Source organism: Podarcis raffonei, chromosome 1 (genome assembly GCF_027172205.1).
Source record: "Podarcis raffonei isolate rPodRaf1 chromosome 1, rPodRaf1.pri, whole genome shotgun sequence".
Lineage (NCBI taxonomy): Eukaryota > Metazoa > Chordata > Lepidosauria > Squamata > Lacertidae > Podarcis > Podarcis raffonei.
The window spans coordinates 17,686,645-17,701,042 of NC_070602.1; the positions used below are offsets into that span (position 1 = coordinate 17,686,645).

General features: G+C 45.6%; 1 protein-coding gene and 1 long non-coding RNA gene across 2 annotated transcripts in view; both read right to left on the reverse strand.

Moving 5' to 3' along the window:
• Window positions 1-9,717: 9,717 nt before the first annotated feature.
• Window positions 9,718-10,753, reverse strand: LOC128407239 (uncharacterized). The gene is made up of 2 exons (XR_008328743.1): window positions 10,532-10,753; window positions 9,718-10,162 (listed from the first exon to the last, which is right to left on the reverse strand). It is a non-coding gene; the product is annotated as an uncharacterized LOC128407239 (long non-coding RNA).
• Window positions 10,754-11,032: 279 nt separating this feature from the next.
• The window catches only part of HHIPL1 (HHIP like 1), a 34,380-nt gene continuing 31,014 nt past the window's right edge, over window positions 11,033-14,398 (reverse strand). The window contains exons 8-9 of the mRNA XM_053375336.1: window positions 14,170-14,252; window positions 11,033-11,724 (exon numbers count right to left, since the gene is read on the reverse strand). Coding sequence (XP_053231311.1) covers window positions 11,102-11,724; window positions 14,170-14,252 — 706 coding nt within the window. The 3' untranslated portion in view covers window positions 11,033-11,101. The remainder of the gene's footprint in view (window positions 11,725-14,169; window positions 14,253-14,398) is intronic.

Here is a 14,398-nt window from a genome sequence, read left to right on the forward strand (position 1 = left end):
GGCCATGGCACGACCCTCGGTGACATCAGGGGTGAGCCTATAGTTGGATTAGCATCAACAGGCTCCACCTACTGTTGAATAAACCCACCTCCTATAGTCATCCAATGCCTAAGCCAATACCTTTTCACTGCTGTAATCAATAAAGTTGTGGCCTTTTCTTGCCCATTAACCTTATATCACGGGTCCTTGTGTGTTTATTTCACATAGTGGGGGTCGGGCCCTCGATCCACAATAAAGATTATCGTATCATATCGAGAACAGACATCCCCCCAACCCCTGTGGGTCAGGCTGCCCTCCAGTCATTCACAAGATGCTTTTATGTAAAGCAGGATCATTGGTTCACATGGTTTGAAATCAGAGGTGTGGGGCTTTGCGAGTGCCGCCAATCAGTTGATCTGGTGCTTGCCAAGAGCACAAAGCTTTGTAGATGCCCATGATCTTCTTGGACCCCCTCATCTCTAAAAATCTAAGACACCACAATAACTATTGCAGAGCACTTTACAAGCTGCAGCCAGATTCCTAGTCATTTTTGCACTTTTTTGTATTCGTATAAAATTAGCCGAGAGCACTTTTTAAGTTGATGGGTAGTGGTGGCTTTCCTTTGGCCGCAGATCACCTTCTGCTGTAAACTTTTCAGAGCTTAGCAATAACAACAACAACAACAACAACAACAACAACAACAACAACAACAACAATTTATTTATACCCCGCCCATCTGGCTGCGTTTCCCCAGCCACTCTGGGCAGCTTCCAAATGAATATTAAAATACTGTGATACATCAAACATTAAAAGCTTCCCTAAACAGGGCTGTGTGAAAAGCAGAAGGTGGCAACTTCAGAGGTATTCGCTCCTGTGTGAAAACGAGGAATGCTTCTGAGAGGATGGAGCTATCGTGTTATACAAAAACAAAGAATGCTTACTTCTTTTCCTGTAGGATTAGGGTTGGGATTGTTCGGTGAGAACTCCGAGGCCTGGTGCCTCCCCGCAAGGCAGCGTTGCCTGTGATTCTTCACTCCAGCCTCCCATCACGCTGATGTGGCCCATATCCAGAGACATGAGCACATGATGAGCAGAGTTAAAACTCCTCAGCTGTGAGGAGTAACATCTACGCCTAATGTATTGCAAATTAAATCAAACCGAACAGAACAAAGAAAACATGGCCTCTCTCTCTGTCTTTATTCCCCGGAGGTAAAGGTAAAGGGACCCCTGACCATTAGGTCCAGTCGTGACCGACTCTGGGGTTGCAGCGCTCATTTCGCTTTATTGGCTGAGGGAGCCGGCGTACAGCTTCCAGGTCATGTGGCCAGCATGACTAAGCATGCAGCGCACGGAAACGCCGTTTACCTTCCCGCCACAGCGGTACCTATTTATCTACTTTCACTTTGACGTGCTTTCAAACTGCTAGGTTGGCAGGAGCAGGGACCGAGCAATGGGAGCTCACCCCGTCATGGGGATTCGAACCACCGACCTTCTGATCGGCAAGTCCTAGGCTCTGTGGTTTAACCCACAGCGCCACCCACGTCCCTTCTTCCTTGGAGAGAGAACTGCAAAAGCAAAAGCAATACAGAGCGGAAACAGCGTATCTCAATTTCCTCTCACAAGACTCCCAAAATCAGTGCTGGAATGTAAACAGACATGTGACATGTAACAATCCCACACACATACCTGCAGCTCGGGAGGAATGGAATTCTCAACATGGATTCCCCTAACAAGCTCCATCAGGAGAAGCCCTTCACAAGGACATGCACTTAAGAAATGGGTGCCCCCAATTTGGTTCTGCAGGTGTCTGGGGCGAACCCCAAGAATAGGGAGGAGTGGGGGAGCACTCCCATGTGCCAAGCTGAAATGCTTGCACAGATGGAGCGTTGCACAGATGGCGCAAGCGTTTCATTTCCTCCGTTTTTTCTCCTATGCAAAATTTAATTGGTTAACCAACCCCCATCCACGTGATTTGGTGATTCTGGTTTGTTAAATGGGACACTGTAACCAGGTTTTACAATATCCATCTGTTTCCCATCTGAGAAAAGGGAGCAAGCAGTGAGACCAAGCCACTGGCGGACTAGTCCTTTCCCATTAAATCAGGAATGGACACCCTTTGGCTCTCCTGATTCTTGTTAGACTTCAGGCTCCCATCATCCCTGCCTACTGGCCATGCCAGCCGGGGCTGATGGCAGTCGGAGTCCACAACAACATCTGGAGGAGCTCAGGCTAGCCACCAATGCACTAAAAAAGTCTGGAAACTTTCCTTGCAGCCTGTGAGTCTCCCTAACACTGAGAGAAGTTGTTTCTACAACTGCATACAGTGGACCAGTGTGATTATGCCAATGTGTTTTGTATATATACAGCCTAGGACCCTCGTACCTACGGGACCGCCTCTCCTGATATGTCCCACGGAGGACCTTACGGTCTTCAACCAAAGACATCTTGGAGGTCCTGGGCCACAGGGAGGTCAGGCTGGCCTCAACCAGATCCAGGACTTTTTCAGATGTGGCCCCTATCTGGCAGAACGCTCTGTCACAAGAGACTAGGGCCCTGCAGGACTTGACATCTTTCCGCAGGGCCTGCAAGACAGAGCTGTTCCACCAGGCCTTTGGCCAAGGCACAGTCTGACCCCCTCCTTTGGTAATCCTCATAGAACTCTAGCCCAATGGTTGCCATTAATTTTATTCTGAATTCATTTTAGAATGAATTGCTTTTAGAATGTATTTTAATTAATTGATTGCGATTTTATGTAAACTGTGTTACTTTTACTGTTGTTAGCCACTCTGAGCCCGGCTTTGGCTGGGGAGGGCGGGATATAAATAATTTTTTATTATTATATCTTGTTCTACTTTGCTTCCAAGAAAATACCACTGTCCTGCAATCTCTTGGCACTACTTTCTATTCCCAGATGGACAGCTGAGGGCTCGGCCATGCTTCTTCCATGCAATTCTAAAATATAGATGTGCTTTTACCCTTGCAAGATTGAATATACTGCCTTCGGCTGTACTTGAGGGACAATTCCAACAAGTCCCACATGAAAAACGGTTATGTCCCTGTGGGAGATGGCAATACCGAATCAGTGGCGCATGGCCTTCTGGCTTGCACTAAAAAGACTTGAGGAATGAGGTTATCGCCCCTCTTTTATTGTCCATTCCGGGTTGCCCAACTAATGCCACAGTGTCCTTTCTCTTGGCAGATCAAGATGAGCAGGTGACAGCAAAGGTTGCAAGGTTTTCAGCTGGGGCAATTAGAATAAGATCCACTATTTGACTATTCAAAACCCTAAGATGTATTTTATATAATTGACTTTTTTATCTTTATTCTTTGTATATTGTATGGTTGTTTTCCTGCTATGGCCGGTGGCTGATGCAAATAAAGATTCATTCATTCAGTGCTTGGAAAGCATGGAATGGAGTGGTTTTCTGTTTCATCCTTGCTTTCTAGACAAAGGTCCGAGAAATTTCCTCCTTGCCCCCACTCCTTTGCAAGGGGAAAAAACCCACTCTTTAGTGATAGATTGGAACAAATGACAATCTGGGGGGGGGGATCTGAGCTGAGCTGGGATAGCTCAGGCAGTAGAACACAAGACTCTGAATCTCAGGGTTGTGGGTTTGGGCCCCATGTTGGACAAAATATTCCTACACTGCAGGGGGGTTGGACTAGATGACCCTTGTGGTCCCTGCCAACTCTATGATTTTCTGATTCAAATTGCTGTTTGCTGTAATGGAGTTTTAAAGGGTGTTTTCTCTGAGGGGCGGAGGGAAACAGAAGGGCGATAAGTGTGGATGAACCCCAAATATTTGAACCGAGTCACTCATACAGTTCAGAAGCAGCGTGGGTTGCATTGAATTGTATATTGAACTTAGTATAATAAATGATTCTTAGTATAATAAAAGTCTAAATGAGGCTGTGTACATTGATTTTTGGGCTTAGCAGATTTAAGCGGACTAAAAAAGATAGCGCTGGGTTCGAAAGATGTAGAATCTGTGGAAGCATAAATAAAGAACTTCGCAAGGTTTTCAACAAATTGTATTCAAAAGGTTTGAAAAGGGTTCAGTGCTTCAAGAAGAGTGCAGAGAGCAAGAGATGGTGTAATTCGGTTTTGGCGATTGCGTAAATGGTATAAAAAGGAAATGGAGACTCAAAGTTAGGCTTTCAAGAGAAAGGCAGCCACGGAAATGCAGTGAAAACAGATTGCGCAAGTTGATTTGAAAGAACTGATGTGCAAATTTTGAAAATAAGTAGAATTTGAGTTGAGGAAAGAGTGAGACTGAGGAAGTGGAGCTGAAAAGAATAAAGATTAAAAAATGGATCGGAAAGAACTGGTGGATTTAAAAGAAGGGAAGCTGAAAGGAGGTTTAATAAGTAGTTGAAATTATATGAAATGGAGAAAAATACTGATATATAAGCTGAGAAAGCAGTCAATATACCAGGCTGGATCCAGAGACTTTTGCTCAAAGAACTTGCTATTCAGAAGAACAACATATCCTTTCAAAATGTGAAATGTGTGAAAAACTTTAAACACGAAACTTTTTTGGTAGTCTAATGTTAGGTCGCGGGTGGCTCTGTGGGTAAAAGCCTCAGCGCCTAGGGCTTGCCAATCGAAAGGTCGGCGGTTCGAATCCCCGTGGCGGGGTGCGCTCCCGCTGCTCGGTCCCAGCGCCTGCCAACCTAGCAGTTCGAAAGCACCCCCGGGTGCAAGTAGATAAATAGGGACCGCTTACTAGCGGGAAGGTAAACGGCGTTCCGTGTGCGGCTCTGGCTCGCCAGATGCAGCTTGTCACGCTGGCCACGTGACCCGGAAGTGTCTCCGGACAGCGCTGGCCCCCGGCCTATAGAGTGAGATGGGCGCACAACCCTAGAGTCTGTCAAGACTGGCCCGTATGGGCAGGGGTACCTTTACCTTTTAATATTAGGTCACAACTACACCATACCCTTAAAACACATGGCTTCTCCCAAAGAATCCCAGGGACTATAGTTTATCCCTCACAAAACTACAATTCCAGGCACCCTTAACAAACTACAATTCCCAGGATTCTTGGGGGGAAGCTGTGCACCCTAAATGCATGGCATGCCTGTGACCTGAGCTTTTAATATTATGCAGGAAACTTGGTTGGTTTTTGCAGCAACAGGTTTCCAGAATTGCTTGGCTGACATTAAGCACAGTAATACTGGTTTGCCATCTAGTGGTTGTCTGGATTTATTTTTTTTAGGGTCTCAAAGCAACATGGAAGTATCTCATAGTTTCAGCGAAAATGTTTATAAAGGAACCCTGGAGGAAAAGATGCTGTGAGCAGGAAGGTGGGGTTTGGGCAGATGTTAACAATACTTTTCACATATTTGGTGAGGTGAAACTTCTCACTAAATAAATAAATAAATAATAAATAAATACATACATACATACAGGAACCTTGAACACACTCATTACAGTGGTACCTCAGGTTAAGAACTTAATTCGTTCTGGAGGTCCGTTCTTAACCTGAAACTGTTCTTAACGTGAGGTACCACTTTAGCTAATAGGGCCTTCCGCTGCCGCCACCGCCCAATTTCTGTTCTCATCCTGAAGCAAAGTTCTTAACCCGAGGTACTATTTCTGGGTTAGCGGAGTCTGTAACCTGAAACGTCTGTAACCTGAGGTACCACTGTATTTATAAAACCAAATCAGGGGTAGCCAACCTGGTACTTGCCAAATGTTGCTGGACTCCAGTTCCCATGGCCAGCGGTCAAGGAGTTGTTGACCAGTAACATCTGACAGGCACTGTGCTGGTTATCTGTGAGGCAAAGGCTAGTAGAATTTCACAGGAGGCGGGGAGACGATGCTTTCTCCGATCTTTAAAATACATTATTGAGGTCATTAAGGAGTGGGTGCCAGGAGCAGGTCAGCAATAATTCGCACAGCTTCAGTGAATTTAACTCTCTTCAAAGAAAACAAGACAACCCAGGAGACCAGGCCTAGTGAGCACATCTTCTCTTCCCAATAGAACTTGCCCCTATGAAGCAGTTGTGGGGGCTGAAGGTCCCTGTCTTTCCACAGCCCCCTAAGGCTCATCCTCTGGTTCCTTCTCAAGCAACCTGAGACTGTGTCATCTTGCCTGTCTCTGCTTGGCCCTCTTCATACCTCTTTGGATTCTGGAAGACCTGGGGAGAGGGAGGCTGGTTGCAGCAGGAGGGGGAGACTCCCTGGCTTCTTCAGCAACTCTGTCTCTTGGCCTCCCTCCTCATTTTCCACTTCTGCCTGTGATTCTGGGCTGCTCTCTGCCCCAGCCTCTTCCTGCTCACTAAACCCTGTGGCCTCATCACATTCTGACACCACCTCCTCCCAGTCTGCTCCCTCTGACCACTCATCGTTGTCCCACCACCATTCCCTGGGCTCTGAGCCATCTTCCTTTGGGAGTTCACCAGCTTGTGCCTCCCACCATTCACCTGCTTCCAGCCAGCCCATAACGTATGAGCACAAATGGGGCACAGCAGGGCTATCTTTCCAAATGTGTCCCTGTCCCATTGCTCCAAACCAACGAATGGTGTTCAGATTCTGAGGACAAATTAATGACTTCCCTCAAGCCAGAGGCTTCTGATCTGGAGGCATTTAGACACATAATGCCTTGGAGCTGCTTTCAGAAAGAAAGGGAAAGTCATGTTCTGGTCCACCCCCACCTCAAAAAGAATATTGTCAAGTTGGGAAAAGGTTCAGTAAAGAACCTTTCTGATACTAATTAGTACAAGGATTTGTTTCAATTATGTGTGTGCACAGTCTTAAGATTGCAATACTAAATACACAGAGGACGAAGAGTTCTCTTGAGCGCAGTGCAACTTGATTCTGAGTAGAAATATATAGAATTGCACTGCAAAGGAAATGTCCACCTGAATCATAGCCGAAGGGGAGCTATCATTTTGTGACATAGGGGAAATGATCCTTTCAGACACTGCGTATTGGGAGGGGAATTCTACAACCCTGGAAAAGGAAAGGAAAATATTTTGATCCTTGCATAAAGCCTTGCATAAAGCCCCCCCTTTTTTTTGCTTCTCCCAACATTCAACACAGCCGAAAATGGCACAAACATCATTACCTTTAATCATATTACTTCTGGGTCTATGCAATCCGGGAAATGTGAAGCTTTAGGCCAACCTGGCCTTGACTCTATGTTTTGACGTCCTGGTTTCCTTCCTCCGCCTGATGCATTAAAAACATACTGGCCTTGACAGTCCTTAGTCTGGATTTCCTGACGGTTTTCTCAGACTGAGTCATGTCTCGTGGGTTCTTTACCTACTTCCCTGCGACTCGTGGTCTTTCAGTTATCTAGTTAACAGCGCAATAAAAATGCTCGGATGAAAGACTGAATGTGTTTGGGATGCACGGGTTCAGGTTTACAAGGGGGAAAGTCAGGCGGCCCCAGATTTGATTACTGTCCCAGCCCAGCTCCTCCGTGCCAAGGGGCTCCCAGGCCTCACAGTGCCACTGCTGCTACATCACTCAATTTAAAAAGCACCAACTTCTAAAATAAGGGTTCCTACACAACCAGAATGTGACGGGCTCGAACAGGTTTTTATCTTATTAACAGGTTGCTGGAATTGGGGGATGCAAAATCTGAAAGGAGAAGAGAACACATCCAGATGGTTTCTTGCATGGTGAGGGCACGACAGTTGCTGCAGTAGACACACCTATGAATCAAGGTGTTGCATTACTTGCAAAGTCAGACATCTGAAGGCATCTGAAGGTAGCCCTGCTTAGGGAAGCTTTTAATGTTTAATAGGTTATTGTATTTTAATATTCTGTTGGAAGTCACCCAGAGTGGCTGGGGAAACCCAGCAAGATGGGCGAGGTATAAATAATAAATTATTATTATTATTATTATTATTATTATTATTATTAGTCAGGTATATATAGTTATAAAGAGAGCAGCACAGCTGGAAGCCTGCCAAGCAACTTGCTAAACAGCACTGGGCCAATAAGATATGCGTGGCTATGATCAGTGCCGGATTTACGTATAAGTTAACAAGCTATAGCTTAGGGCCCCACTCTCTTGGGGCCCCCCAAAAAATGTAAAGGGGGAAAAACTGGATGTACATTTCCAAAATATAAGATAAAAAACAAATAAAATAAAACCTACATATAGCAACAGTGTTTTGTGGGCTCCTATTTGTTATGTGCAAATGGCTTTAGATACCTATTAGGTCCATAAATTACCATATAGCATCTATTCAGTGACAATTTGTTGTTGACAAAGGACAGCTAGACATATAAAGGGCCCCATTACCTTCAGTAGTTTAGGGCCTCATCAAAACTAAATCTGGGGCCCTGGCTATGATTACGTACAAACATGCTCAGCAAATGTAATAAACACCAGTTATTGGTGCTGCGATTGCCATTTCTTTTACATGGAAGCACCTTCAATAGCAGTCACTTTGGAGTAGGCATGATTAAAACTGTTGTCACATTGCGTGCTGTTGCAATCCTGTCTGGTCCATGGGCCAAATTTGGTGCGCTAGGCCTCCCCCATTTTTCTTGTGAGGCTGTTTTCCCCCAAGCCACACATTTCCCCGCATAACAGAACTACCTGAGGGAGAGGTGGTCAGGTAGCCAGATTAGCTGCTTGTGCAGCCAGTCCCTGCAGAAAGCAGAAGTAATAGGGACCTCCATCTTGCTTGATCACCATCTCCCCTCACCAGTACAGGCCAACCTTTGGCAGTGGGGTGGTGGAACCCACTTGCCAATCACCCCATCACATCATTGTCAGATGACTGACAGGTGGGTGGTCCCGTCCAGCTGTCAAAGTCGGCCCATGGGGCGTGGCCCCAAAATATCCCTAACTCCTGCTATGCATGTCTACTTAAAAGGTAAGCCCCACTGACTTCAGTGGGCATTATTCTCAGGTAAGTGTGTATAGGACATTGTCCCACCTTTCATTTATATGAAAAGTTTCTCATAGCTGTTGAGATAATCTTTAAATTGCGTAGGCAATGTTTCAAAGGCCAATAATAAGAATTAAACAGACACACACTTTTTTAAAAAAAATAAGTGACAATTGTAAATATTAAAAGACCATCTCCAGATTTTCTGAATTGCAATTTTGAGAGAGGAAAACAAAAACACAGAGCAATACAATTTTCTGCATACCAGCTACCTGGAAACATCAGCTGGTGAAGTGTTACCTGTTCATCACAAGCAATGCTATGGCATCTTGCATATTAGTAAACGTAAAGGGACCCCTGATCATTAAGTCCAGTCATGGACAACTCTGGGGTTGCGGCGCTCATCTCGCTTTATTGGCCAAGGGAACCGGCGTACAGCTTCCGGGTCATGTGGCCAGCCTGACTAAGCCACTTCTGGTGAACCAGAGCAGCACACGGAAACGCCGTTTACCTTCCCATTTATTACCTTACCTATTTATCTACTTGCACTTTGACGTGCTTTCGAACTGCTAGGTTGGCAGGAGCAGGGACTGAGCAATGGGAGCTCACCCCGTCGTGGGGATTCGAACCGCCAACCTTCTGATTGACAAGCCCTAGGCTCTGTGGTTTAACCCACAGCGCCACCCTGCTGTTTATAATGTTACCTTGGGTTATAAGACCTAGGCCCTTGGATCCACATTAACAGTCGTGCATCTTTCAATCACTTAAGAATGTCTGAGCTTGGGTGGGATATTCTCCATAATGTTTCAGTTATTTCTTTGTAAAACGTGGACCACAAAATATAAATCCTTACATCAAAGAATAATATTAAATCACTATGAGATGTTTGCCACGTAATCTTATTTTTAATCCAGCTTTCCAACACAATCGTTCTCTTATTTACAATGGAAACCTTTTTTTAAAAAAAAAACGGAAATGAATGCTGGCTAGTTATATATTACTCCCATTTGTAAAATGGCAAGCTTTCACTGACCACAGATGTGGTCAGTTTAGAGACAGTGTACTGCTTTTGTACATCTGGTATACACAAATAATTGGCTAGATCCAGACTTTATTCATGATTAAGCGGTTGAAATCAACGGGTGGTGCCTAACTTAAATATCATTGACTTCAATGAGTCTATGGAAGTGTAAGCGGAGAGTGAATGGAAAATTGATAGCTGGGGAATTTGATGCTCTGTTAGGTGAAGTCAGAGAGAACTGCTTCCAGATGGGGGTTTAATACTGTAAACATGTGGTTCAGGTAGTGCACACAGTTTTCTGGCATCAGTCTCACCCCCCCACCCCGAATTTATCATAAAGGTAAAGGGGCCCCTGACCATTAGGTCCAGTCGTGACCAACTCTGGGGTTGCGGCACTCATCTCGCTTTATTGGCCGAGGGAGCCGGCGTACAGCTTCCGGGTCATGTCGCCAGCATGACTAAGCCGCTTCTGTCGAACCAGAGCAGCGCACGGAAACGCCGTTTACCTTCCCACTGGAGCGGTACCTATTTATCTACTTGTACTTTGACGTGCTTTCGAACTGCTAGGTTGGCAGGAGCAGGGACCGAGCAACGGGAGCTCACCCCGTCGTGGGGATTCAAAATGCCGACCTTCTGATCGGCAAGTCCTAGGCTCTGAGGTTTAACCCACAGCGCCACCCTCGTAAATATGAATTTATCATATTTTTCACCAAAAGGGTAATCCAGACTAAATGCAGAGGAAAAGGTGGACTGGCGTTTTGAGGCCAATGGCATTGTGTGGAAAAACTTGCATGTCTTAGAAACACCCACCCCCTGATAAACACTAGTCTGAAAGAGATAGGGATATAGTGTCAGATTTTTGTTAGGGAGAGGCAGCCAAAATTGTTGAGCTTTTTTTGGGGGGTGCCGAGAACAATTGGGGGAAACCCTTTTCATCTTGCAGAGCTACATTTTGCGGAGTGGTTTTAACAAGCAATCCCTGTTCCCAGAAAATTCTGGGAAATGCGGCTCTCTGTAAGGAACAGAGGTCTCCTAGCAGCACTCAGTCCCCACGATTCTATGCAAGAAGCCACGATGGTTCAAAGTGCTACGACACTGATTTAAACATCTAGTGCGGATGGGGCCCGAAGTCTGGATCTAGCCTTTAGGATTTCTAAACCAAGGTGTGTTAATTACTCATTAAGGGTGTGGGTTTGCTTGTTTATTTGACACGACAAGACTTGATACCATCCTGTGATTCCACTCTCCCTACTGTTCAGTCTCGAAAACGTCTTCGTGACTACATATGACTCCCGCGTCTTCTTTGTGGGAGCAATTGTGCCTCCCAATGTTTGCATGGGAGCATTCCAGGAGCGTCTTCTCACGCCCTGTGCACTGGACGTCATCAAGGAGAATGGGAAGTGAGTGACCCTCCCCAAACGCCGCTTTCTTGGTTGCCCTGATCACAAAGGCAAAGCCCAACTGGCGGCACACGACCGCGGCTGCCTTCGAGTTCCACAAGTCATCGCACACGGTGCCCCATTCTCCATTGATAAAAATCTCAACTCTCCCCCGATCTTTCCCCTTCGTGTTGCCGTCCATTATCCGGACTGCACCATTCCGTGGCTCCAGGGGAGCACTGGTGGGCTTCTTCCTCCTCCTCTGGCCTCTTCTTCCACCGGCCCTTCCTCCCTTCCTGGGCTTTGGGGCTCTTGTTCTCGGTGCTGCCGTCGTCATCTGCACTCTGTTCTGGTTTCTCATGAGGGTCAAGAGTTGCTCCAGCCAATCTGGAGTTGTTGCTCGAGGAGGTCCTGCAGTTGCTCTGCTCCTGGTTGGAGCTCTAGTCGTGGCTCTTAGCTTAGGGCGTTGCGTTGGCTTTTTAATTATAAGCTCTAGAGTGCAAAAACAGAGACGTGGGTCAGCATTTTAAACATGACCCCTGACGACCCTGGGTCCAGAAAGCATCCTCTGCATCACTGCTAGGAACAAGCCAGGAATTGCCTGGAATATTCAGAATCCAGGACCCTGGACCCCTCCAGAAGATTCAGATCTTCTGAATATTGAAGAAGAAGAGAAGAAGAGTTTGGATTTGATATCCCGCCTTATCATTACCCGAAGGAGTCTCAAAGCGGCTAACATTTTCCTTCCCCTTCTTCCCCCACAACAAACACTCTGTGAGGTAAGTGGGGGTGAGAGACTTCATAGAAGTGTGACTAGCCCAAGGTCACCCAGCAGCTGCATGTGGAGGAGCGGGGAAGCGAACCCAGTTCACCAGATTACAAGACTACCGCTCTTAACCACTACACCACACTGGCTCATCCCACATTGAGCGTTCATCCCGATTTTACATGGGTTTGTGTGTACCATGGTATTTTATGTATTGGGGGGCCACCAGGACAAGACAGTGATACCTCAGGTTAAGAACTTAATTCGTTCCGGAGGTCCGTTCTTAACCTGAAACTGTTCTTAACCTGAAGCACCACTTTAGCTAATGGGGCCTCCTGCTGCTGCTGAGCCGCTGGAGCACGATTTCTGTTCTCATCCTGAAGCAAAGTTCTTAACCCGAGGTACTATTTCTGGGTTAGCGGAGTCTGTAACCTGAAGTGTCTGTAACCTGAAGCGTCTGTAACCCGAGGTACCACTGTATAACACCAGTCCTAAAGGATCTCTGGCTCCCAGTACATTTTCGAGCACAATTCCAAGTGTTGGTGCTGACCTTTAAAGCCTACACCCATTCACAGAAATTGGGTTCTTATTGGATAAAGGCATGGAACAACACTGCGGGAAAGCTGGGGTGGCCTGGAATGGCACAGGGGCAGGGGCCCAACCAGTTCTATGATTCTATGAAGCCTGGAGCCAGCTTCTAACAGGGTCGTATTTGCTAGGCTGCAACCTCTCCCCTTTACCGAACAGCCACGCTTGCCGCAATAAAACGCACATGGCTAGCTTAGAAGATGTGGCAATGGCATTATTACGCCAACACCACAAGCAGAAATGCAGGCACACGTTTCTGCGAGCTGGGGTATTTCTCTTTCAAGATTTCATCGTGAACCGGTTCAGTACACTGCCTGCCATCTACCCGCTCTTCAGAAAGCATCTCAAACGCATTGTTCCTTTCCTTTCCTTTTTGCTGTACCCTTCATTACTACTTCAGATTGGCTCGTTACAGCCTGTGGGAGAGCCAGCTTGCTTAATATGCCAGATACTCTCATCCACTGGTAGCTGAAAATATCGAGCATTCAGAGCCTATTCTCTTCCGTAATTGGAATGTGAATAAAGGGAGAAGAGTTGCTAAGGGCAACCCATGACACATTCTGCGCAAGGGGACGACGACGAACCTTTTCCTTTTCAGTTCTTAATGAGAAAGGCAGCAGGAAGAAGACCTATTTCCTTTTACCATCACAGGTTCCAAAAGCTACTGAGCTGTTTTCTCCCTGCTATTCCCCCCCCCCCCATTCATCAACCTCAAGATCTAAAGAAATAGTCTTCAAAGGGTTTCAGTGTTCATGCCACAGTTGCAAAAAGCCTATGGGAATCTCCTTGATTCAAGCAGCATATTTTTACATGACTTTCACAACTATTAGAGTGATGTTTCCTTTAAGAGAAAAGACCCACTTCTGCTTCGTACTACAGAATATGTAGACTGAAGAACTTTTTACTGGTCATAACATGGATGAGTATTTTATCCACAAAATGAGAATGTCTGTGCAATTCTTCTATAAATCGCCTTTTCCCTTGTTGAGACTAGCACCTCACAAGAAGCTTGATGCAGCTTTCAGAGTAAAACTTCCTGTATGTTTTAAATTATGGCTGTAAAGTTTTCAGTGGTAATTATATTGTGAATATAAATAAATATAAACATAAGTAAAACATTTTAGTGCAAAGGCATCACTTTTTGCAAATGAAAGAGATTTTGACCTTGGAAGGCTTGCAGTAAATGAAAATGTCAGCAACCCACCCTAGGAAGTTTTGAAAGGACATTCATTGTTTCGTTTGCACTACAAATGCAGAATGAGCAAACAAAATTCAAACACCAGCAAAGAGGGCCAAGGCAGCCAATTTTATTTGTGAGAAAGGAGCTCAACTTGCCATTTTAACAGTCAGTTTTCTTGCATGCAGCCATGCTCGCTTCCTACTTGAAGCTACAAGCTTGAATGAAATAGAATTTATTTTTGTTTTATGTTCTGAACTCTGTATCCAGTTTCTTGGCTTTTGCCTCCATCAGGCCCCCACCCCTTGAAACCAGAAGCGTTCATTAAAAATTCTGCAAACCAGAACTTTGCCCCTCAGAAATCCCCAGTGTGAATATTCATAAATAAAATATATGCGGCACTCACTTTCCTTTGGAACAAACTTTGTGAGCTTGCCTTTCACTTTCACTGGTAGAGGCTCAACGCGGCATTTCCCAGGCGGTGCTCTCCTGACAAAAATAGGAAACAAAAAAAAGATTATTATAATGAAGCCTAGCTCTCCTCCCTCTCATCCCCCAGTGAAATGTTAATGGTTGTGAGAAGAATAAAGACTACAGAACAAAAATTGAAGCACTGCGACTTGAGTTTTCTCCTT